The sequence below is a fragment of the Mya arenaria genome, chromosome 16 (assembly GCF_026914265.1).
Source record: "Mya arenaria isolate MELC-2E11 chromosome 16, ASM2691426v1".
NCBI classification, from domain to species: domain Eukaryota; kingdom Metazoa; phylum Mollusca; class Bivalvia; order Myida; family Myidae; genus Mya; species Mya arenaria.
The window spans coordinates 35338208-35364244 of NC_069137.1; the positions used below are offsets into that span (position 1 = coordinate 35338208).

General features: G+C 36.1%; 2 protein-coding genes across 2 annotated transcripts in view; one reads left to right on the top strand and one right to left on the bottom strand.

Moving 5' to 3' along the window:
• Positions 1–709: 709 nt before the first annotated feature.
• On the bottom strand, positions 710–3442 carry LOC128221591 (uncharacterized). The gene is made up of 2 exons (XM_052930197.1): positions 3204–3442; positions 710–2279 (listed from the first exon to the last, which is right to left on the bottom strand). The coding sequence occupies exons 1-2, from the start codon at positions 3329–3331 to the stop codon at positions 710–712; spliced, it is 1698 nt and encodes a 565-aa protein (XP_052786157.1). The 5' UTR covers positions 3332–3442.
• A 4338-nt stretch (positions 3443–7780) lies between these two features.
• The window catches only part of LOC128221592 (sortilin-related receptor-like), a 127254-nt gene continuing 108997 nt past the window's right edge, over positions 7781–26037 (top strand). Inside the window, exons 1-5 of the mRNA XM_052930198.1 lie at positions 7781–7887; positions 19596–19725; positions 19889–20616; positions 21154–21324; positions 21650–21808. Of these exons, the coding sequence (XP_052786158.1) occupies positions 20103–20616; positions 21154–21324; positions 21650–21808 (844 nt within the window). The 5' untranslated portion in view covers positions 7781–7887; positions 19596–19725; positions 19889–20102. The remainder of the gene's footprint in view (positions 7888–19595; positions 19726–19888; positions 20617–21153; positions 21325–21649; positions 21809–26037) is intronic.

The window sequence follows — 26037 nt, forward strand, 5'->3', positions numbered from 1 at the left end:
GACAAGTACATGTCCAGGTGAGTAACCTGCATAATGACAGGGTCATTACAATACCTTTACAATAAATTTCTAATAATCTACCGCCGTTGATGTATATTCATCAAGCAACCTAGCTACCGCTGTTAGTTATAATCATCAAGCTACCAACCTAGCAACCGCTGTTAGTTATAATCATCAAGCAACCTAGCTACCACTGTTGATTATATTCATCAAGCAACATAGCTACCGCTGTTGGTATATTCATCAAGCAACCTAGCTACCGCTGTTGATCATATTCATAAACTACCCACCGGTCTTGATTATTTTGGCTGTCGGTGTCTCGGTCTATTGCACGGATATGTTAGATAAATAATTTTTCAGGACCGGAATAGCATGCCGATGATTGTCTTACAACCTGCTACCTTGGTTGTCGATGTCTTGGGCTATTTTGCGGGAATATAGAGATGATTTATCCTGTGTAGATGTCTTGCTGCAGTGGATTTTTAATAGCCCTTTTATGGATTCTGTCGGAATCTCGGTCGATGACGCGGGAATGTTGTATAAGTTATCAATTATTACGGATTGACTTGCTGCCGAGGACTGTTATACTGCCTTTCTGTGAAAGTCTTCTCGAGCGAGTGCGCAGGAACGTTGTTTCAGTGATTTGTCATGAACAGAATGGATTTCTGCATATGATTGTTTAAATGCCCTTCTGTGAATGGTTTCGTGTTTACGAGCTATTGATTGGGTATGCTGAGAAGAGGTCGTCCTGTACGTATTTGCTTGCTGAAGAGGATTGCTTTTCTGCTCTTCTGTTGTGGCTGTCGTCTTTTCGGACATTAGCACGGGCAAGTCGATTAGGTATTTTTTCATGTACGAAGTGGCTTGCTGCATATGATTGTTTAAATGCCCTTCTTTGAATAATATCGTCTTCCATGTAGATAGCTCGAGTACGTTGCTTCAGTAACTCGTCATGAACGGATTGGCTTGCTGAAGAGGAGTTTTTTACACGCCTTCTGATAAAGCTGTCGTCTTCTCGGGGGGAAGCGCAAGTAAGTGATTCGTCATGTACAGAGTGGTTTGCTGCACATGTTTGTCTAAATGCCCTTCTGTTGTTGCTGTCGTCCTTTCGGGCGATAGTGTGGCTTTGTCGTTTGTCATTTACGGCTGGGATATATGTAGGGGATTGTTTGTTTGTCATTGTACTATGACTCTCGTCTTCTCGGGCGAATTGATGGGTACGTTGATTACGTGATACGTCATATACGGAGTGGCTTGCTGCGAAGGATTGTTTGAATGCCCTCTTGTGAATGATGTCGTCTTCTCTGTTGAAAGCGCGGGTACGTTGTTTTAGTAATTTGTCAAGTACGGATTGGCTTGCTGTAGAGGTTTGTTTGTCTGCCAAGCTGTTGTGGCTGTCGTCTTTTCGGACAATAGCGTTGGTACGTAGTTTTAGTAATTCGTCATTTACGGATTGGCTTGCTGCGAAGGATTGTTTGAATGCCCTCTTGTGAATGATGTCGTCTTCTCTGTTGAAAGCGCGGGTACGTTGTTTTAGTAATTTGTCAAGTACGGATTGGCTTGCTGTAGAGGTTTGTTTGTCTGCCAAGCTGTTGTGGCTGTCGTCTTTTCGGACAATAGCGTTGGTACGTAGTTTTAGTAATTCGTCATTTACGGATTGGCTTGCTGTAGAGGATTGTTTGTCTGCCAATCTGTTGTGGCCGTCGTATTTTCGGGCGATAGCGTTGGTACATGGTTTAAGTGATTCGTCATGTACGGATTGTCTTGCTGTAGGGGAAGGCTTGTTTTCTCTTTTATTATGGCCCTCATCTTCTCGGATGATAGCGAGGTTACGTTGTTTTGGTAAAACGTCTTGTACGTATTGGTTTGCAGACGAGGGTTTATACATGAATGAGCTTTTCTCAAGCAATGAATCAATATTATTCTTATTTGTTTCAGAACAAGCTGTTGTTGGACGCCTGTTCGTGTTACGCAAATTAGTTGTTACACTCCCTGAATGTGCATTGAGTAGATAAGTCTTCTGTTCCTTTTGTTTTGACAGCTTATCGGGTTCCAAATACCACCGCCCACCAGGCGCCCCTCTCACCCTTATGGACACTCCACCGTTATTTGACGTCATTTTCGCCGGTGGTATGTACTCGATTATATACACGTTGATCGTTTCTATTTTTCCGAGACGCTCTAGTTGTTTGAATAACCACAGTCGACGGTTGTCCGCTGTTACCCATTTTTCGCCTTCTGACTTTACGGCAATTAGAGGTATTGACAGGACGCTGCATCTGCGAAATATACAAATAGATCATTCAGGTATGTTTTCATGGAGCAGAAAGCATCCGTTGTGTAATTAGACCGAATTGGATGAACAGTTCGGCTTTCTTTTTAGACCGGGGCATGTTTTGCCGAGCAAAGGAAGAGTATACTAGTTCAAGAGAAAACGTCGTTATTTCATGATTTTAAATTTTCCATCGGGTTTGTGAGTTTGTTGGTGTAGAAAATGAGAAAATGATAATTCTAAAAGAAATATTAAACGACTATAAAAGTGGTATTGCTGCACATAATTGTAATTTAGGGCATTTCAGTAATATAAGCTTGATTTGGAAAAGTCTGCTTCAAATAAAACGAAAACATTTGCATTGTAACAATATGTCATGTTCAGTGCATTCAGTCACAAAGTTTGGTAGCATTATATGCATGTCTACATATTTAATTATTTAAAACAAATACATTTAACCCCATTTTGTACCTTTTGCTTCACCTTCCCCTTCAATCGTTAACCAGTCATCAGAATAACAAAAAGGCAATGCATTTAGTGTTTTATTATTACACGGACTTTAACCGGATGCCTAAACACAATTTATATTTCAACCTTATAATATGAGAATTCGTCAAAGTCTACATTATTTTGGAATGGTCCTCGTACTGTTCACTTTGTATGAAAAAGGTGATAATTGGCATGCTCAATTTGTAAATTAGGTTGTACAGTTAAACGGATAAAAGTGGAATCAACCACAGAATATAGTTTCACAAGCCATGAACACGCACATATATGTATCTATAACTTTATCTATAGTATCCGATTGGTAACTATTGTGATATACGTGCATTCATTGCTGCAATGTTGTACCTTTAAACCATGATCAATGGTGGATAACTTTAAACACCGATTTGTCTGGTAATAAAACATAATATGATACGAAACTAACCTCCCATCACAAATATCATCCAGAGTTTCACCAATCCGTATGTTCCAGTGTTGTGACCTTCTATCAAATACATTGTTGATTGAATCCTGTGAGTAAAATATTTCAGATGGCTTTAAATTACGGATCATGTTTGTCCTGCTTTTAATATTTGATAACCGAATGTATGCCTTAACCACTCAGTTTAACACTCGGTTTTACGACTGATCTTGTTATTTCTTGGAGCGTTATAAGAAAGTAGAAATGTGTGCTTGCTTCAGGGATTGTTTCAATCCCTTCCTACTGTGAATCAACTACACCTTTTTCAGCACATCTAATCGATTAATAAGGTTTCAGTGAACTAGTCTTGTTATCGCACCTGTTGATTAAAAACCTAAGGATGCTCGAATGAAGTGGTTTATATTTATCATCATTAAGTACTAGGAGCTACATTTCAATGTCAAAAGTTAAGTTAAAGGTACATATAATCTGAACATATACATCACAAAGAGTGCTTGATATTGAAAACTTCAAAATAAGAGTATTACAGCATGATAGTATAGCTTTGAAGAATTAGTTATCATATTTGCGATAAAACATTGATTAATAGTAGTACTAGGTTAAGGAACGTTGTCTCTTATCATTGTATTACTGCACTGGTCTTAAGAATATGAAAAGCATTATAAATAATTGTGCAAATCTCTGTGGTATAAATGATAACGTCAGCTTTTGAAACCACTACGTTCTAAATTCTTGAAAGCAATCAGATAGGATGTCATTCTCACTTACAGTACTGGCCGTGATACAATATTTCAGCAAACGTGTTGAACATGTCTGCATTCCACTATTCAATGAACAGGGGGTTCATGTGTCATGATTCTACACAGACTGCACGAGTCGACGCATACGGGTTTCTGTTATGTAACGGATAGCTGTCGATACACGTCGATTGTCTGTCATGGAAACGGCTAATAACCATATATATAAAGTGCTGATAGAAAACTGGATGTCTTTAAACGCACAAAATCTGGTTCGCAAGTTATGCGATAACGTTATTGTTATTCATGAAATGTAGTTGTTTGCAAGTCTAGGCTACTGTATTATATTTCTTCTTCACTTCTCGGTGAAGGAGGCCATTTTATCAGTTAAGTACAAATTGATAATATCACTGCAAACTACGGAATACAAATATCAGCCTGTCATAATTTTTACCAAAGGAAGAGTAACGTTCTGTCATTAATGCACATATCGATTAACGTTCTTAACAAACTCTTGCTTTCATCGCGTTACTGCATTTCATTTTCAGATGTTATTGGCTCCGAACGGTAGATCAAGTACATATTGTTTCATTTTGGTGCGCATTGTTCTCAAAATGATCCAGAATGTGCATTTACTGTCAAGAGTATCCCAAGCTTAGATGGCCAACGCCCGATCCATACTGGGAGGATTCTGTGTTGTACAGAAGCTTGTCGATGACAACATGCATTCTTTGAATGAGCACTCTTCAAAACATTTTTTTATTCACTTTTAAATTTCTTCAGAAAATGGTTAAGGTAAATAATTCAAACAAAAACTAATTGTTCATGGAAGCGCTCAGTACTACCCATTATATTATTAAAGATTTCAAGGAAATATTTAATTTTTGCTATCCAAGATGATGAATAAATTACTTTCTTTTTCATTTTAAATCATGAAGTACTCGTTTTCCTTGAATATGTCAAACTCATATGCCAAGACAAATCAACTTATTACACCGCTATGGTATATGTAACAATGCATTACAATGATGTTTTATTCTAGAAGAAATAATGGCTCAACTTGTAGCTCGCATAAAGATTTGAACTATGCTCGACAACAAAACTAACTGAAAACATGAAGTTTATGTTATTTTAGATAAAACCACACAAAGCTGCTTATATGTATATTTTGGACAAGAAATAATACTGTATTTCCGCCTCAGACTGTTGTTGTTGGATCTTATAAAAATCATCTTTCGTTTGATAATTACAAGTGTAATACTGTAAGGACCTAATGCACCCTCAACTTGTCATTCATATTGCACACTTAACTAGTAAATATGTCCTACCCATTTCAATTAATCGACGTTCGTCAAGTATTGAACCAACCGAGTCAATAGAAATGCTGGAAACATGCACGACGCATATGTGTGAGTGAAGCTGCAGTGCAAAGTTGAAGTTGAGTGTTACGTTATTTGCAAAATGTATTGTTTAATTTTTACTTTTAGACTCATTGTTACTCTGGTGAACCATTGATATCGTGCTTTCGAACATGCTATGTTTTACTTATACAAAAAATGAATATACATATACCTTGTCTGGAACAACTTCATTATACAACAGTCATTAAAAAAATACCTACACACTATCCACTTTGAATTTCATCAACGTCGCATCTAAGCCAAATCTGGCTGAAATACTTTCAAAAATGTATTGAACTCGCAAACAAACAAAATTAAATACTGTTTTGTAAAAAAATATTCAATATTTCTGTATATATTATTCGGAAGGTACGGCGTACACGTACGCCTCAAATATCTTTAACAAAAATGGGTAGATTTCAGAGGTCTGTTGTTTTTTTCGAAAATGGCAGGATAACGTTTCGAAAATTATGACATGCGCGTATTAATAAAACGGAAGCTTCCATACAAAATTGTCACGTAATACTTGCGACTGTTGTTGTGATATTGCTTATCTCAATAGACAATTGGGTATTTAGATATATTTTTATATATTACCTTCTAATCATTTTACGCGTATACTATTTTGCACAGAACGAGTTATATCACCGAAAAATACGACGTAATAAAACCAAGCGCAGGATGAGGATACGGTGTTTGTACACAAGAGCCATAAAGTGCTATTCATTGGACTATTGTGAAGATTTATACATACACGGGGCTTAATACCTATTCCTTATTCCAATTTCACTGCCATACAATGGTGTAAGGGTTGACGTGCCTTTCATTATTAGAAAATATTCGGGTCATTTACATTAGGGTCCAATGCATTACTGCAGTGTATGTGGGTAACTGCCTGTTTTGAGTTCAATCCGACGCTTACTTAATGCCTTGATGTTAGACTACTTTAAGCTGATGTCGGCTTTTTACGAACAACAATAAGTATAAACTAAATCTTTTGGAGCCCTAAAAGGGGATACCGTGATGCAAAAAAATATCGTCAAAAAGAAAGGACCTCTGCTTTTGAGTGTCATATTAGTTGCAACGTAGAAATCGCGTTTGACATTTCTGTCCCGTACACAATGTAAGTAAAGTAAACATACATTCTCCCTGTCAAGTTCCATCATGTGCTAAACAAAGTTCTTGTATATTTAATTGTACAATGAAGATCTTAATGCAATGAGATAATAGTTCATTTTTGTACCACAACAAATAAGATTAATACTCTGCGACAGATCGTATCGAAGGCAGCTTTCTGGCTAAATAGACCTTGCCAATATGTTCGACTTTATAATAATTATAACTTCGAACAAGTGCACATAAAACCTGCAATCCTGTTTTGTTCCCTTTTGTGCAACTTTACAAATTGCTCATTTTATTTTCAAGCGGTACTAGTTAAAATGAAACCTGACAATCTCAAATTTTGAAATGTTGATTTGGTATATGTTGGTATGTTCCCAAAAGGCGGCATAAAGAAATCGGACATTTTACCCGGAATGTACGTCCGTCCATCCATCCGTCCCAGCGGTCAGTTAAAAACTGGCAAACTCTTCTGTCAAAAAGACTCAAAATTGGTAGGCAGGTTCGTCATGACCAGTAGATAAAATCGTCATTGTTAGATCAGTTTGTCAACCTGGTAGTGACTTTAAGCTGAAAATCCGTTTCTGATAAAAACACTGAAGAAAACTTTCAACGAACGTGGAACTTAATAAGGAGATTAGTCTTTTTATGTTAAAGTCAGCTAGACAAGGCCTAGGTGACCTTGATCTTTTTTTTTCTTTTTTGAGACTTCATTGAAGTCCTTATATAAACATAAGCGCTACCAGGGATTGGGGCATCCCCTGGCAACACTAACAATTATGCATAAGAAATATAACCAATCAGTGTTTCAACAAAGGAAGTGTTTCAAAGAAATATATCAAATATACATATATATTTTATTAGCAATACTGTTAAATTTACACGTGTTTCGAATTTATACATTGTTATTTTTATCAAGTTTTAGATGTTATTTTCGTTTGTCATGCAATAATTCACACGGAATGGAGGTGACCTTGAGCTTAAGAAAAAAGAAGAAAAAGAAGAAGATGAAGACTAATAAGAAGATAATATAATTATCTATGTGTTATTATATTGTATTTAATGAATAATTAACGATACTTTTACTCTGACTTTAGATTATACCGATAAGGATAATTTAGGAAAGAAACTTTAAACGGAAACAGACCAAAAAATGTTCATGGTTATCATGAGGACCTTTCGGCTAAACTATGTTGACGAGAGATTTACAGATTCACTACTGTATCAATTCGATTTATTCATATACTCCTTATTTATTTCCCAGACCATGATATTACGCTTTTTTGAGATACAGTAAACTGAAACTGAATTCCGTTGAAGGTAGGTCACTTCGTCGTGCCGCATGGATATCGTATCGAAGTTGTCTCCTCTAGGTATGGCATACGTCCCGTTCACGTCAGACTGATTTGTTTGAAATAAGAAAAACATCAGGTATGTATGTAAAGACAATTTAAGAATGTTTCACATAGGTGATGAGATGATAAAATAGCGAAAAGAATTTGTCGAATAATGACATAAACTTGGCATCGATGTGTACAATGCAATCTTACAAATTAAAGTACCACATAGTTTACAATTTATTTCAGTCTAGCAGTTTTTTCATATTTTTCCATTAAAAAAGTTTACTGGGAATGTCTACCAGGTAGAATTCATTCCTTATGCATGATTGGCTAGTCGGTGTTATCACGGGATATTACCGAGGTAGGTTTATGGCTTAATTATGTCACTCGATTAGTGTAAGCCTCGATAGCTCAGTAAGGAAGACACCGACCTTCAATTTTGTCGACGCGGGTTCGAACCCGGTCTCCGACACAATCTTTTTTTTACATTTTGGTACTTTTTTACAATTATGACATCAACGCGTTACACATTCAATTAGATAAAAGTCCTAAGATTTGTTACAGACAAATAATTGGGTGCAAATCTGTGGCACAGTCCCTTTAAGGATATTTCAGTCAACTTAAGATGTGCTCTTCAGTTTGTAAAGCACACTAACGTGATAAAGCATATTTAGACAGTGCTACTACAAGCTCATTCATTCGGTCGCTGTTGCTCCATTGGAATAAAATCATTTTACTTATACCACATGAACAATAAATAACAATCAGCACCAACGTAGACATATAAAGAAAAATAGCTGACGACTAATTTACCAACTTGAAAGTAAATGTAGGTCGATTAAAATTACTTTCAAACACTTATTACTATTTATTAATAGTCCTTATACGTATGAAAACAGAAAAAGTATGCTATGATGCGTATAAAGGACTCTGAAAAGTAATTGGGGAACAAAGTATAAAGAGAACATGAAAAAATAGGTGGCACACCGCTGGGGAAGCAACTTGTGGAATATTGATTTATCATACTGCAAAGTAAAAGGATTGTTCATGTATAAAACATCCGTATGTAATAAGTATTTGTTATGTAACAAATGTAGTAAATAACGATACTTGATATTATAAGACTAAGCATCATTTTTATATTTTAAAAACATAACACATGACATGATTTTACAAAGACTTCTTTTTTGTACAATATACCTAAAGATGGTTCGTGTTAATGTAACAGTTTTCGTGCATGCATTTTCATCCGTTAATATTTATAAAGGATTGTTCGAGATAAGATTATGTAGAAACATTTTATTTAAGCAGTTTAAAGAGAAAGCATGCACAAAACCCTTTACATTTGCAAACACTATTCGAGCACTTTTGTGAAAGTATTGCTGTAAATTAAAGTTTCTGTTATATTTACAAATCAACTCTCTCTCAGGAGAATGTCTGCCTCAATGCCACTGCATAAGTTCTGTGCATTTATGATTCAAAGTGTCACTTGACAAAACAATGTTGTATACTGTAAAAATATGTGCGCACTTTGTTGAAGACACTTGACTATGATAATAGATCCAAGCATACCGTATTTATGTTACATAACAGTTTGTTCATGGAGAGAAACTTGATTGCTATGGCAATGTGAAACAAGTATTGTCAATCTTTTGCTTCATTTGATTTATTAACAAAGATAATCGGTGATCAGTTTCAAAACGTTTCGCTACGTATGCTTGACTACATGGAATGATATAAGATGCCAAGATTTTTGCGACCTCGTTCCTTAAACTGCAAAAGCGTGTTCTTTAAAGAAAAGATATATAACGCATTTATCAAAATTGTCCATTTACATTCGTAGATTTGGAATAGACCAGATTTACATTTAATGTTAATTTAACACGAATATCTTTGTTTTGGTGTCTTAACAATTATAGGTACATTTCGTCACAGTCGTCTAACATTAAATATTGCTTGTAAGTTTGATTTGTTTGTTATCTTGTATCGCTTAGTGCCAACAGGAGTCCAGAATAAAAAGCATGGTTTGAGTATCAAGCAGTATAATTACTACATACATAAAGGTTTTATTGTAGTATGGGAAATAAATCAAAGGTACGTGTGAAAATTTCTTGTGTTAATTACTACAACAGAGTATTTGTTAAGGCTACAATACCGGCAAGTTTTTAAGTTATATACCGACAAACGAGTCCCTGTGTGAAACACGGTATGTTGGTAGTAAGTGAAGAACTGTTATTGTCACCTCGAAATGCCGTATCAAACATAACAAGAAAAACATTGCACATTATCTTAAAAGTCTAAAAAACACAACTAAAATACTGTCGTAGATACGCATGACACAGAGATTGCGGACGGTTTGAGACAATATTCTTTCCTATCAACATTATAAAATTGCTCTCCCCGCAACATGCAATGCTTATATGTAGACCTTGACGGTTTTCTTGATGCAGTAAAACCCAATACAAAATCATAACCTTCGCCTTTGATTAAAATTCATGATGTTGACCTTAAAGTGTCATTTTCAGTGAAAGTAACTGATAAAATATCTTAAAAATTTACAATTTCCATTTCATGGATGAATAGTATGGTTCAAAATACTACATAAGCTGGTGTTAAGGGCGTTTTTCCCATGCTTAAATTCTTCTTTCAACTCAAATTCATGATTAGTACATTATGTATATTGATTTGCTATCTATACAATTGATCGATCAGAGGGTAAAAACAAATTTCAGTTCGCAGTTCAACAAGACGTATTGTTTATAACTGATTCAGAGATTCCTATATAACTTTGTTACTCAACATCAGAAAACGTTCTTCTATAGATACACTGCTTTGCTTTTGATAATCGTTCTGTGAACCTCTGCAGTGTGCAAGAAATAGGTCATTTAAAACATAAACGCATGTAGGCCGAAATAGCTACGAAAATAACACTGCACTTGTATGTCCCACTAATCAGACGCGCGACTGCCTGCAGACTTGAACATTGTGAAAGAGTGCACAAGTTACGAAGGAAATAACTCAAGCGTAGTAATCCTTTTCATTAGGACAAAGTATGATTGTGTATAAGTAAATATATTGTAATAGAACAATTGTGATTTTTCAACTGTTCAGAGAAGTTTTCAAAACAATATTGTGCTAGTATGCAAATAATTGCACTTAGCTTTAAAAGGAACATATTCAACCTTATGAAACAGAAAAGCATCGGCGAAAACAGGGTCACTTAATATTACTTGCTAGATAGTTATTTAATTTTAAATGGTGAGGAAATTTTTCGATATAGAAAAAAGGATAATAATAAAAATGTTTTAATTGCCAAACTTATTAAAAATAACTTTATATTTTCTTAAGTGCATACCCAGGGATAGTATCACGAAAGAAGTGAAACGAGAAAAGAGCTTTCCTCATAAACTACAGCTATCTATTTAGACAGAAATACCAAGAGTAATCTCTGGTAGCAGAGAGGCTAACAAAGGTCGTTAGGATTCAAACATGTATGTAGAGGAGATGTGTGTTTTCCTTATTCGTTAAGAGCGACTTTGCTGTTGAATTACAATAATTCTTCAAAGCAATAACATTTCAAATGATACGAAAATTATATCGGGACAACAGGCATTCATATTAAGCATTTTTAATCAACTATTACGTATTTGACGAGATACAGAGACAATTGCTGTACCAATACCAGACAATTGAAGACAATATATGCCAGAACTCGCTCAATATCGTCCAAACTCGGCCAATATCAACCAAACTCGCCTAATATGAGTTTCCTCCGTTTTGATTGGCTACAAAACTCGCCTCATATAGGATTTGAGAAATGGGCCATTTTCATTGGCTGTCGAAACTCGCCTAATATGAGAAATATGCTGAAAATTATTTTTAAAGGTATTATTTTGTTTTCCGTTTTCCGACTGTTTTGAAAATGTTGTGCTTCGTATAACTCTATTTGGAATACTTGAAACTATTGAATGATTCAACCACTGTGTATGGTTTGATATAACACTTTCGGGCTCAGGCAAATACAGCTAACCTCGGACAAATAACTAGGCCAATATGAAATCACATAATTAATAACATTATATTAATAGCTCAGTCCTAAGGCGATTAATAAAAGAAAAATAGGTTTTGATGTAGTTCACATGATATGTTTAAGCCTTAGGACTTAAGACATTATAATGCATACTGTCTATTTTTGATTTCACAGGTCCTAAATGGTATTTATTTACAACCCGGTCGCCTTATTGCTTGGCATTAACGATGAATAAAGTAGTTTAAACGTATGAGCACGTGTTGTTTTACAAAATGTTCTTAGTATGTTTCAAAGCAATGAGTGTATGGTGATCGAAACGATGACAGCAGTTCGGTCGAAGATAATCATGATTTGTATGTGTATAATGTTCGAAGTAATTCCTATGTCGACCAAGCAATTGTAAATTTTTTATTCGGACCCCCCCCCCCAAGAAAAAAGAGTTATAATTGACAAAGACAGTCAGGTAAATATCATTTTTAAAATCATAAGATGTCCCCATAATAATAAACTAAATTTTAAGTGCAATGAGAAATTCGGTTAAATACTCAGTACTAAAAGTAGGTTCTTTAATACAACGGTTTTTTGTTGTGGAATCTGCAATTTTCGAGCGCTGATTAACATAAGCAACGCAGGTTACCTCAAATGCGAACAATTGACGTGCTTGAGTAACGAATGCCCCTTGTAAGACTACGGTTATGAAGGATTTCAACTATTTTATTATGACTGGGAGGAAAATGAAAACGTTGCAAGCTAGATCAAAATCTAATAACAACCTTTAAGCACATCATCTGTCAACATATGGTCCTAGGTGGGACAGCCGCAAGTGTTAACAGAATGAGACACAACTTTACATTAATCACCTGATCAGTATTTCGTTTTAACATCCCGTTTTATATTTTCTTTGACTTAAGTAATATTTATTTTCAATATCAATAATTAATATTATGGTAATATTTGTTTTATTTCTTAAAAATTATGGAATATTCTATAATTAACTAAGCTACTATTAACATCCAGATTGCCGTAATATTGTTCCGTTCGTTTGAATAAAGTGTTCTAAACAACTCACATTTAGTCATGTTTTTATTAAGCTCAGCATTTCTCAAGATTAATTATAGGTTAAATAAAAACAAATTAATCAAAAGTATAAAAAATAATAATCATTCAAAAATCAACTCTCTACACTTACATTGATATGTTGTTAATATGTTTGGGTTTTGTGATATGCATCCTAATTTACATTTGGTCTTAGTGGTATGCAACATATTAGTATCTTTGGTCTTTAATGAATGCATAACAATTTACCTTTGGTCTCTGTGGAATACATCATAATATACATTTGGTCTTTGTGGAATGCATCATAATATACGTTTGATTTTTGTTGAATGCATCTTTATTTCATTTGATCTCTGTGGAATGCATCATTATTTCATTTGGTCTCTGTGGAATGCATCATTATTTCATTTGGTCTCTGTGGAATGCATCATGTCATGTGCTTAAGTTGTGCAAAATGAAACTGTGTATTTCACTTATTATTTTATCTAAGTAATCACAACATTTGTAAGAGGAATATACACAGTATCAGGATGTTTGACTGCCATAGGATATACTTGACAAACGAAGCGGATTGTATGGTGCTTGCAATGCCATTCGGGACTCCTTTGAGACTTTGTCCTATGTAACGCTTTAATATTTATTTTAGGACTGTCCAAAATGGTTGTATTCAGACCAAATTTCGGTACTCATCTGAAGCATTGATTAATTGACATTAACATTTTCTTAAAGTACATTTTACAAAAAAAAGAACTATGTTTTTACCACAATCACCTAGAAAGTAAAGTCTTCATTCTATTGCGGTACTTGATAAAGGTTTGTTTATCAAATGCTTTAATGTAAAAAAGTTGGAACTATGTGTTTTTGGTATTGCATGGTGCCAACATGTATCCAGGAAAGAGAAAAAACATTGTTTTATTTATTTTATATTATGGCTTGTTTGCAAATGTATATGCTGTTGTATGCAAACTAATTTCAAGATATCAGTGGCAATATCTTGAGTTGACTTCTACACCATATGAGGTTATTCTACGATATGGCATCTGAACGGAATAATCTCTTATAATATAACACGGTATGTTTCTAATAAGTGAAGAAATATAACTGTCCGCTCGAAATACCATATCTATCACTATAATGCAAATAATGCACAAGTTAAATTTACTGGAGCAACTAAGATTGTTTTGGAGATATGGTATGCACAGGATGTTTGTATCGCACAGACGAAATAGGGAATAGCTATATGCCGCCCTCGCCTGTTCATACAATGCAATATAACACGATTAAATAACAAATCCCCGGGTCTTGATTTACAATCATGATTTTCATGTGTAAATATTATTTTCAGTTTCAATGATATAATCTAGGGTAAAAATACATAACCTAATATGCAATTTTATATGTGTAACAGTATATCTCTTCAAGAAAATGGATAAATAAAGTTTTTTTGAAAGCAAACCTAAATCATATTTTCTTAATTATCTCAAATTATTATTCCAATCATAATTCAATGGTGTGTGCATTATTTCAGAAGAAAAATATCATTCCGAGCATATTCAGTGTGTGTATACCACGTGATATATTGCGTCATAAATGCTACATCGGAAGGCAATATTTTGTTTTGAAAAATACTTTAAAACAAATATAACTTCACTATTTCTTTACCATTTTAAATGAAGCATAGCGCAGTCTACGCCGCTTAAGGAGCCCTGCCTTCAGTCTTTTACAAGAGTTTGATTAAGAGTCTAGTTTCTTAAAACACTTCGACAAACCTTTTCACAATACGGCCGTCTGACGGAGCACTGTCAAAACATTATTTAGGAAACAGGTTTGTCGGAGTGTTAGATGAAAGTAATGATCTCATCAAATTTCGGTAATAAAACAAATACGGGGCACTTTAAACGGCATAGACTGCCTTTTGTTTTATTAAAAATGGTGTTGTAAAAGAAAAGATATCTTTGATTTAAGTCTTCATTTAAGCAAAATTTTGTCTTCCGACATAGCATTTATGACGTAATTTATCACGTGGTATACACACACTGATATAATAAACATGTGTTTTCCATATAATTCACCAATGGGATTAAAATTGCGAAGCCAAAACTGATACTTAAATGCATTAGATTGATCAAAGATTTTTCCAACAGCGATATTGAAGCAATTCATCACTAAATATACTTCATCATTTATTTAGAAATTACACTTCAGCTCTTATACTTAACATCCGGAAACTTGTCTTGTAGTTTCACTGCTAAATGTTAGTTGTTAATAAACGTTTTGTAAACCGCTGCAGTGTACAAAATATAGGTCATTTGAAAACATTTGCATGCGTGGTATGAGGCTCGAAATAGCTGCTGGTTTATCCCAGCTATCAGAAACGCGGATGCCTGCTTGCTTAAACTATTTCAAAGAGTGTAACACTTTTAACTGGATACAATTTACGCGTAGTGATAATTCCTTTTGGACCAGGTATGTTTGTACATTATTAATATATGTTTATGAAGCAAGCGTGAAATATCAGTCAGACAGGGAGAGTTTCAAAACAATATTATGGTAGATGATGTTTATATTCACACGGGTAAATACGGCGTTATATATCTTATCTGAGTATGACAGTATAGCACATTGTTTTTAGATACACCTCATTTGTTCCATTTCGTTTATTGGTCAATTAATTTCTCAGTTCAAAACTCTCAGAATGACCTCTTTAATTAGATCTATTTTGGTTATTGAATAAAGCACAAGGCCCGGTAATGAGTGACACAGCAATAATTCTTATTACTTAGCAAGAATTCAACTAGTATTTGTATAAATGTTGCGTTTAACGTGCCTAAATTAGTTTAAACCCCAGTGACCTGCTGTTTTGAATATCTAATATTTGTTAAGAACCATATTATTGTACATAATTGACTTGTCCCTGTTGTATGAGCCCTTAAGGGACAAAATAGAGGTTGACGGAATTAATAAATAATGCATTTTTATCTTTAACTCACTTGACTTTGATTTTTGAAACAAAACATGTATTTGTGTTGCAAATTTATATTATTTGCAATGAGCTAAACAATATAACTCATTAAAAAAAAACTTATCAAAACGCCCTTTAGCTGCACCTTTACGATGCTCGCTTAACAGATATGGACTTCGTAGTCATTACGCTCTGTGTTTGTCCCTGTCGTATACATGGTATTATAAGATAAGTACTGGTGAAATGCACAATGCAAGATGCAGCAACTAAGCATACACTAACTCACTAATGTTTATTGGTTATCTTTAAGACATTCTGCTAAATGGGACGAAACGTTCATGTTGGTAACCTTAATTTAATTACGGTTTTGGATATATTTAAATGAACATTTTTACAAGCATGCTTCGCTGTTTGTATTATGCAATATCAAGGCTGAAATAGATAACAGTCTTCCATTCAAGTCATCTTCGGCAACCCCGGTACTTTCTTCCGTTTAGAGTACATTAGTACCTAGGGAAAATAATTGAATAAGCATCAATTTCATAAACATTTATGAAATATGGGAGAAAACTATTCTTCTTATGAAGTCGCATGGTTACAAATTATTACTCTTCAAACAAGGTGATAAACTTAACGCCATCAACGGATCTCGTAGCTTAAGGTATTAGCCGCGTAATACACACTTTTTTAAAAGCTTTAACCGACAACATAGTTATAATCACGGTACACTATGGGACTTTTATCCAAATTTTGAAGATTTTTTACCGTGAATTAAAAAATGAATTTATGTTTCATTACACCCACCCCCAAACTCCAAGGGCTGCAAAGAGCGACAAGTAAATATTTTGTCTATATTTGAATTTTTTTCGCATTATCAGAGATTATGAAATAAACACAACAGTTTCTGGTAAAATAAACATCAGTTAACAGAAAACTAAAGTTAAAACGAACACATTATTGATACACATGGAAAAAAATCATTTTGATTGATCTTATGATTCTTCGGAAAAGAGCAGTTTTTCGATGTTTGCAAATATATAGCAGTTTTATAAAATTCATAAAAAATAGTTAACTATATGGCAATCTGCTGAAATCATTTTAGATATTATCTATGATGTCTATTGAACAATTTAAAAGACAATTTATGATAGTTTACCGTCCAGTTTTGAAGAAAATATACATAATGTCATGTTACCATACATTTTTATAACTAATAAAATGCTTAAAAATCAACCTTTTTCTTGTAAAAAATTATAAAGCTTAATTGGACTTATTCATAAAATGTACTCTTTCAAATAAATGAATTTTACTTATGATACTAACTCAGAATACAGAGTTTAAAACAAATGAGTGTACTTTTAAACTAAAATATGTGAAGAAACAAGAACACTAAGTGGGCTTGCCCCTCCAAAAATATCAGAGTGAAAGTACTCAACTAATGTTTTTTTTTAAATATTATAACATGTAAAAAATCTCTGTGGGTAATTTGATGTATATCTGTTATTTTGTCATTGGTATTCTAACAATTAGTTTTTTCACAATAATTCTTCACTCTTCAACATTTGAAGTTTGGTCTGTTCCCATGCTTTGTACTTGTAGTGTGTGCACAGATGATAACTCAATGCTGAGTCAATGCTGATTTGGTTTTCATGCACCTTCAGGTACTTTACCCATCAAGAATGTTTAGTGCTGTAAAGGAAAAAAAGTTGTACTTTAAAGCCTTTCTAACTAATTAGTATAGATAATTATACTGCCATACATAAAAAATAAACAGTTTTCTCAACATTATTTTGAAAAAACAACAACAAGCTGATACATACATGTATATATATAAAGAAAATTATTAAATTTATCAATAAAATCATCATCATCATCATCATCATCATCAACATCATTATCATCATCATCATCATCACCACCACCACCACCACCACCACCACCACCACTTGACCACCATCACCACCACCACCACCACCACCACCACTTGATTATTGAATACAGTAGGTTTATAAAAACAAAAACCAAGTCAAATATGTTTTATATGAAATACTCACATCATCTCGATCAGATGCGACTGCCTTGTGGATGGACGTGGCTGTCAAATCCGCTCTCAAGGATCCAACATAGTATTTAATGCAGGCTGGAATTCTTCATAACCAAGTGTTGTTGACTAAGTAATATTCAGACATTTTCCTGCCTGGAAGAAATTAGACTTCTGATTATCAACCAGCAGAAACTACCACCGTAAAATACAAATGCACAAGTATTATACATTCTGCACTAAAATCTGTTTTAGCTAAGAGTAAGGGTTGGTAGGCACACATGTGTAGTTGTTGTGCATATGGTTGATAATGATTCACAACAGTATGGGGTTTTAACGAGACCTACACCAAGCCAATGGATGTCAATAGTGTCCTAGCAGATGCGGCTTCAAGCCCCAAACCACATACAACTTTTTTTTCACAGGTTAATTTTGAAAATATGCATTTTGTAAACAAATAACAGGTATGTACATGTATTGTGGTATGTTAGAAATAGGTCACGTACCAAAACACATCATTTTAAAACAAAATTTTAAGTCTAATATTTTCTAAGATAAAACAATCAATTAAAAGATTACATACTCATATTATATCTTAAACATAAGTTATGTGCATAAGTACATATAAAAATATGTAACATGTACATACATGTAAGTACATGTAAAATATGAACATGCTGTCTAAACATTTAGCTAATAAAAATGATTTAAGAATTCCAAAGATAAATTAAAAAAACAAACGTTTTTGAACACAAACGTACAAAACTGCTCAAGGATACTTACATTCAGAGCCCTTTGATACGAATATCCCAGTTCCATTCCGATTGTTGACAGTTCGTTTTTTCGAGAGAAAATCTTCTCTTACGCGTATATTTCACTTATAATCCATGTTTAACTGTAATGACTCAAATTGTTAGATGTATCGTAATCAACTGTCAGCGTGTACTTTTAGTGTTTATTTATTTTAAACGTATATTCATGAGAAAAACATCACAATGTTTATTGACCTAAGAATAGCCGGGATATACCTTCTGTTTCTAAAAATAGCAACATCCGGTACAGGCCGAATACGCCCGATGTTCGTCGCGATCTGTTACGGCGAGTGGCGATATATTTCGATGTTACCCGATGTTTCCCGAGTTGTATTACATGGCTAATACCTTAATATAACACATAACGTGTTTACATTCGCTTAGATTCTGAAGAGGTTTTTATACGGCACATATAAAAATGCTCATTTATCATTAACGATTTCGAGATTTTCGTAGTAAAGGTTTCTACGGTACTCAGTGTTGCAGAGCGTAATAATGTAGCGATAGAGACGATGCAGTCAAATATGATGAAAGAATGCCTATCATGTTTCCAAAAATTGAAATGTCATGTGCAAAATTCATTGTAATTGTTCTAAGAAAACAAAATCAAATAAAATTATATTTACTTTGAACACTTCAGACCGATAGTATTTGATTGAATAACCGAGAAAAATGCATAAGGCAGTTGCTCGTCTTTTCGAATGAAACATGGTGGAAATAAAATCATATTCAAGTATCGTACAGTTAGGTTAATCAACGAACATAATTAACTGTATAAACAATATATTGCAGTCGCTATATGTCAATGATATAAAAGTAACGTTTAACTATGGAATCAGTCACGTTTCAAAAGCTTTGATTTGTTTAGAACATATTTATATCAATTAAATGTTTACAGAATGATGTGGATACGCCCATCCGTCGTTGTGCTGATGATAGTGCTACAGACCTGTGGGGCAGACAGGTTAGAACGAATGGAGCGTCGATTGGAACTGAAACTGAAAGCCCTTCAGGCCTACGTCGAGGTGGTAGGTATACATTTTACAACTCTAGACTTCTGTTAAGGTCGATATGTCTTTTTACGGACCTGTTCAGGTTATCGACCGAGGACGCTAGCTAGTTAGCATTACGCAATGGCGGTATATAAGTCAGCATACACTCCTTCTGATCAACATATTGTTCTTTTTTCAGATAGTGAACGCAAATGAAGGAGATTTTGTTACACTAGCTGATAGAGTTTCTAAGCTTGAATCAATAGTTTCCACGTCAGAAAACGATATCAGAGAGACTACAAGTAACGGTTCAAGGAACGAGCATACTATAGCATATACAAAACCAGAATTGAATAACATTCAAAATACTCTCACTATGTATAAGCATTCCTTTGAAAAACAAAAAAAGGGAAATGAACGATGTTAAGATTGTTCTTAAAGATACATTGTCGGTGTTTCGTTCAAACGTTTCCTTAACTATTAACTCATTAACCAACGCTGTCAGTGATCATGTGAATCATGGCGCCGATGAGATATCAGCTACTTTAAATAATGTAAGCGAAACATTAGTTGAAACTGGGAGTCGTTTGCGCTATGATATATTCACATATTTGGGCAATCTCAGCTCTGAAGTTAAAACTGAGTTGGCCATTAATATTGAAAGGGAAATAGATGACAACAATAAAACATTGATTGCTCTAAATTCTCAAGTCCGAGATTATATCGCCAATGAAACAGAAAGTCTAGCCTTTTTTAAAACTAATATACTTCAAGACATGAATGAAACACGGGCTCATGTGCGAAACGAAACAACTGAACTTGAAAATAAGGTTGAAGAGCTAATAGGTAGAGCAAATGAAGTTGTTGGGATCATTGATAAGCAGGGATCTACAATAGAAGACGGCATTATGGTCACCATCAAGGCGCGTAAGTAAATCGTTTGCTATTGCTGTCTATAAAATAAGATGATTAGGGAATAGAACAAGATTGTTAAAAAATGAATGGGTTTCATAAACTGATGTTCTGCAGTAAAGTAAAGTTTTCATGTCATTTCATAACTTAATATGCCATTAGTTGAGAATATATAGGGCATTCAATTTAACACCGACCTTAAAAAACTGGCTCTTCGAGGAGCATGCATTGTAGGTACTTCATTTCTAAAACGGCTCCGGTCAAATAGACATCAGCAGCCATTTGTATACACCTTTGATGAATTGTACGGGTTATGCCAAAACGATCGCCACCAAAGTGGTTTTAAGATAACAATACGTAAATATCCATAATTATTCACATTTCAATGTATACACTTTAAATAATACGACACATTTAACAAAGTTGATACCAAGGACAGCCTCTCTTCAAATTGTAGTAAGCCCTTCCAATGTTGTTTTATTTATGGTGTAACCACAGGATTAGTAGAAGTAGGTGCAGAACCTGCGTTAAATAAAGTTTTAATCTATTTAGTTCACAGTTCCTGGAGTGACTGGTCTGCATGGTCCGACTGTTCTCAGTCATGTGACAGCGGCAGCAAAAGTAGACACAGGTCATGTGATGTACTTCCGCCTATTACTGAAGGATTTTGCATTGGAAATGCAACAGAAACAAAGGAATGCGTCATTCACGAGTTTTGTCCATGTAACTTCGTTTTCTTAACTTCTTAAGATTTGTAGAATATAATCAGTAACATCCGAGTTACAGTTTATTTTAAAACGACCTTTATTTCTGTTTTATAGGTGATTCATTTTTACCTGTTATTTTTTAAAACAAGATTGTCGTGAAAGTATAAGAGGCTAAACCGCAGTGTTTGATTTTACATACGATAAATGTTTAAACATACATTTTTTTTATAACAGTACTAAAATTATTTCTGACCGTATTTTTATGAGCCCTTTTGATAACTAAGGAACTATACAGACGAACTGGATATACAATGTATGTGTACATATTTTGTCATTTTAAGATTGGGGGGAATGGTCGCCATGGTCTCAATGTTCCCAAACATGCACCACTGGAACAATGACGAGAGACAGATCATGCAATGCACCGGCTTCTCTTGCATCAACTTGCCAAAGAAATGTAACTGAAAGTCAGACATGTGTGATGTTAGCCGAATGTCCACGTAGGTGTCACGTTTTATTTGCAAGATTTAACTGTAAGAAAAAAGAGTTTTATATTTCAAATCAAACTAGAAATAACGGAATGCTACATAAGATTAAGCTGAAGGAGGTAGTTTTATCGAAATAATGTAATGTAGATAAACTACGCACAATGACACTGCTTCTGTGATTTATGGAATACATCAAACAATCAATAAGTCAGACCCGCCCCTGGACCTCTGTTTATCAAGACGAGGTCGTAACCGTTACAGTAAAAGTCCGCCCGGATCATCTTTGGTACAAGACGATGTCGTTACCGTTATTAATAAGAACCGCCCGGGTCATCTGTTTAACTAGCAGAGGTCGTTACCGTTACAGCTAAGATTCGCCCCGTGTCCGATGTTTACCTTAAACGATGATATTACCGACACAGTTAAGATCTCCCCCGGATCCCCTGTGTTTTAGACGAGGTCGTGAGCGTAACATGTAAAATCCGCAAAGGGTCCTCGTTGTTACTGGTTGATATCGTTACCATAACAGTTACGATCTGACCCGGGTCCAGGTCGTTAGTTTTACAACTAAGATCCACACGGGACATCTGTGTAACTAGACGAGGTCGTTAGCGTTACAGTTAAGATCCACACGTAACCTCTGTGTAAATAGACGAGGTCGTTAGCGTTACAGTTAAGATCCACACGGGTCCTCTGTGTAACTAGACGAGGTCATGACCGTTACAGTTAAGATCCACAAGGGTCCTCTGTGTAACGAGACGAGGTCGTTAGCGGTACAGTTAAGATCCTCATGGGACCTCTGTGTAACGAGACGAGGTCGTAGCTTTTACAGCTAAGATCCACACGGGACCTCTGTGTAACTAAGCGAGGTCGTAGCCGTTACTGTTAAGATACACACGGGACCTCTGTGTAACTAGGCGAGGTCTAGCCGTTACAGTTAAGATCCACACGGGACCTCTGTGTAACTAGACGAGTTCGTTAGCGTTACAGTTAAGATCCATGCGGGACCTCTGTATAACTAGAAGAGGTCGTGACCGTTACAGTTAAGATCCACGCGGGACCTTTATGTAACTAGACGAGGTCGTGACCGTTACAGTTAAGATCCACAGGGGACCAATATGTAACTAGACGAGGTCGTTAGCGTTACAGCCAAGATCCACATGGGACCTCTTTGTAACTATACGAGGTCGTTACCGTTACAGTTATGATCCACACGGGACCTCTGTTTAACAAGACGAGATCTTAGCCGTTACAGTCAAAGTCCACACGGGACTTCTGTGTAACTAGACGAGGTCGTAGCCGTTACAGTCAAAGTCGACACAGGACCTCTGTGTAACTAGACGAGATCGTAGCCGTTACAATCAAAGTCCACACGGGACCTTTGTGTAAAATTACGAGGTCGTTAGCGTTACAGTTGAGATCAACACGGGATCTCTGTGTAACAAGACGAGGTCGTAGCCGTTACAGCTAAGATCCACACTTAACCTCTGTGTAACTAGACGAGGTCGTAGCCGTTGCAGTTCAGATCCACATGGGACCTCTGTGTACTTAAACGAGGTCGTAGCCGTTACAGTTAAAATCCATGTCGAAACTTTTGTGTAACTAGAAGAGGTCGTAACCGTTATAATTAAGCTCCGCCCATGAGCATCTGTTTAATATATGAGTTTATTACCGTTACAGTTAAGTTCCGCCCCTGTACGTTTATGTTACTGGACAAAGTCGTTACCGTTGAGAATAAAATACGCCCGGGTATTCTTTATTAGACGAGATTATGTCCGTTACAGTTCAGACCCGACCCTCAATGTTACTGGACAAGGTAGTTACCCATGCCGTTAAAAATATCCGCACCTGGACTTCGACGAGTACGTTACCGTTACAGCTAAGATCCGCCCCAGAGCCTATGTGTTCCTAGACGAGATCGTTACCGTAACAGTCACGATCCACCCCGGGCCCTCTGTTATACTGGACGAAGTCGTAACCGTAACAGTTAAGATCCACCTCGGGCCTTCTGTTATACTGGACAAAGTAGTTACCGTTACAGTTAAGATCCACCCAAGGGCCCTCTGTTATACTGGTCAAAGTCGTTACCGTAACAGTTAAGATCCACCCCGGGCATTCTGTTATACTGGACGAGGTCGTTACCGTAACAGTTAAGATCCACCTCGGGCCTTCTGTTATACTGGACAAAGTAGTTACCGTTACAGTTAAGATCCACCCAAGGGCCCTCTGTTATACTGGACGAAGTCGTTACCGTTACAGTTAAGATCCACCCCGGGCCCTCTGTTATACTGGACGAAGTCGTTACCGTAACAGTTAAGATCCGCCTCAGGGCCTATGTGTAACTAGACGAGGTTGTAACCGTAACAGTTAAGATCCACCTCGGGCCCTCTGTTTTACTTGACGAGGTCGTTACCGTTACAGTTAAAATCCACCCCGGGCCTTCTGTTATACTGGACCAAGTTGTTACCGTAACAGTTAAGATCCACCCCAGGCCCTCTGTTATACTGGTCAAAGTCGTTACCGTAACAGTTAAGATCCACCCCGGGCATTCTGTTATACTGGACGAGGTCGTTACCGTAACAGTTAAGATCCACCTCGGGCCTTCTGTTATACTGGACAAAGTAGTTACCGTTACAGTTAAGATCCACCCAAGGGCCCTCTGTTATACTGGACGAAGTCGTTACCGTTACAGTTAAGATCCACCCCGGGCCCTCTGTTATACTGGACGAAGTCGTTACCGTAACAGTTAAGATCCGCCTCAGGGCCTATGTGTAACTAGACGAGGTTGTAACCGTAACAGTTAAGATCCACCTCGGGCCCTCTGTTTTACTTGACGAGGTCGTTACCGTTACAGTTAAAATCCACCCCGGGCCTTCTGTTATACTGGACCAAGTTGTTACCGTAACAGTTAAGATCCACCCCAGGCCCTCTGTTATACTGGTCAAAGTCGTTACCGTAACAGTTAAGATCCACCCCGGGCATTCTGTTATACTGGACGAGGTAGTTACCGTAACAGTTAAGATCCACCTCGGGCCTCCTGTTATACTGGACGAAGTCGTTACCGTAACAGTTAAGATCCACCCAAGGCCCTCTGTTATACTGGTCAAAGTCGTTACCGTTACAGTTAAGATCCACCCCGGGCATTCTGTTATACTGGACGAAGTCGTTACCGTAACAGTTAAGATCCACCTCGGCCCTCCTGTTATACTGGACGAAGTCGTTACCGTAACAATTAAGATCGACCTCGGGCCTCCTGTTATACTGGACGAAGTGGTTACCGTAACAGTTAAGATCCACCTCGGCCCTCCTGTTATACTGGACGAAGTTGTTACCGTAACAATTAAGATCCACCTCGGGCCTCCTGTTATTCTGGACGAAGTCGTTACCGTAACAGTTAAGATCCACCTCTGGCATTCTGTTTTACTAGACGCAGTCGTTACCGTATCATTTAAGATCCACCCCGAGCCTTATGTTATACTGGACGCAGTCGTTACCGTTACAGTTAAGATCCACTCAGGGCCTTTTGTTATACTAGACAAAGTCGTTACCGGTACAAATAAGATCCACCCAAGGCCCTCTATAATACTGGACGAAGTCGTTACCGTTACAGTTAAGATCCACCCCGGGCCTTCTGTTATACTGGAGGCAGTCGTTAACGTAACAGTTAAGATTCACCCCGGGTCCCCTGTTATACTGGACGCAGTCGTTACCGTTACAGCTAAGATCCATCTCGGGCCCTCTGTTATAAAGGACGCAGTTGTTACCGTAACAGTTAAGATCCACACGGGTCCTCTGTAAGACTGGACAAAGTCGTTACCGTAACAGTCAAGTTCTATCCCGGGCCCTCTGTTATACTGGACGAGGTCGTTACCTAACATGCTTCTTGTTTGGCAGCTTAACATTTTCCCATTTTCAAATGACTAAATAAATGATAGTTTGTTAGTCGGTTGCAATGTATGGATAATGTGAAGTCTTTTTAAGCAACCAACGAGATGAAAAACTTACCTCCAGAACGACTGACTTTCGTAGTATTTCTTTCTTTTATTTCATACCGCAGAAGTACTTTCTTAACTTAATGAAATATTTAAGTACGACTGAAAAAGGTCCCATATCGGTTTCTCTTTTTGTTAAAGTAAACACCATTTGTTATACGAACATTCTGTCATGGTTTATATATGGTATGTTTAAACTATGCATTGTTTTAGATAAACACTTGAAAAGTATAGGACACACATAAAAGA

Coding starts and splice junctions, on each gene's coding strand:
- LOC128221591 (XM_052930197.1), bottom strand. CDS start 3,331: ATGATCCGTAATTTAAAGCCATCTGAAATATTTTACTCACAGGATTCA. Junction 2,280..3,203: donor GATGATATTTGTGATGGGAG/GTTAGTTTCGTA, acceptor TATATTTCGCAG/ATGCAGCGTCCTGTCAATAC.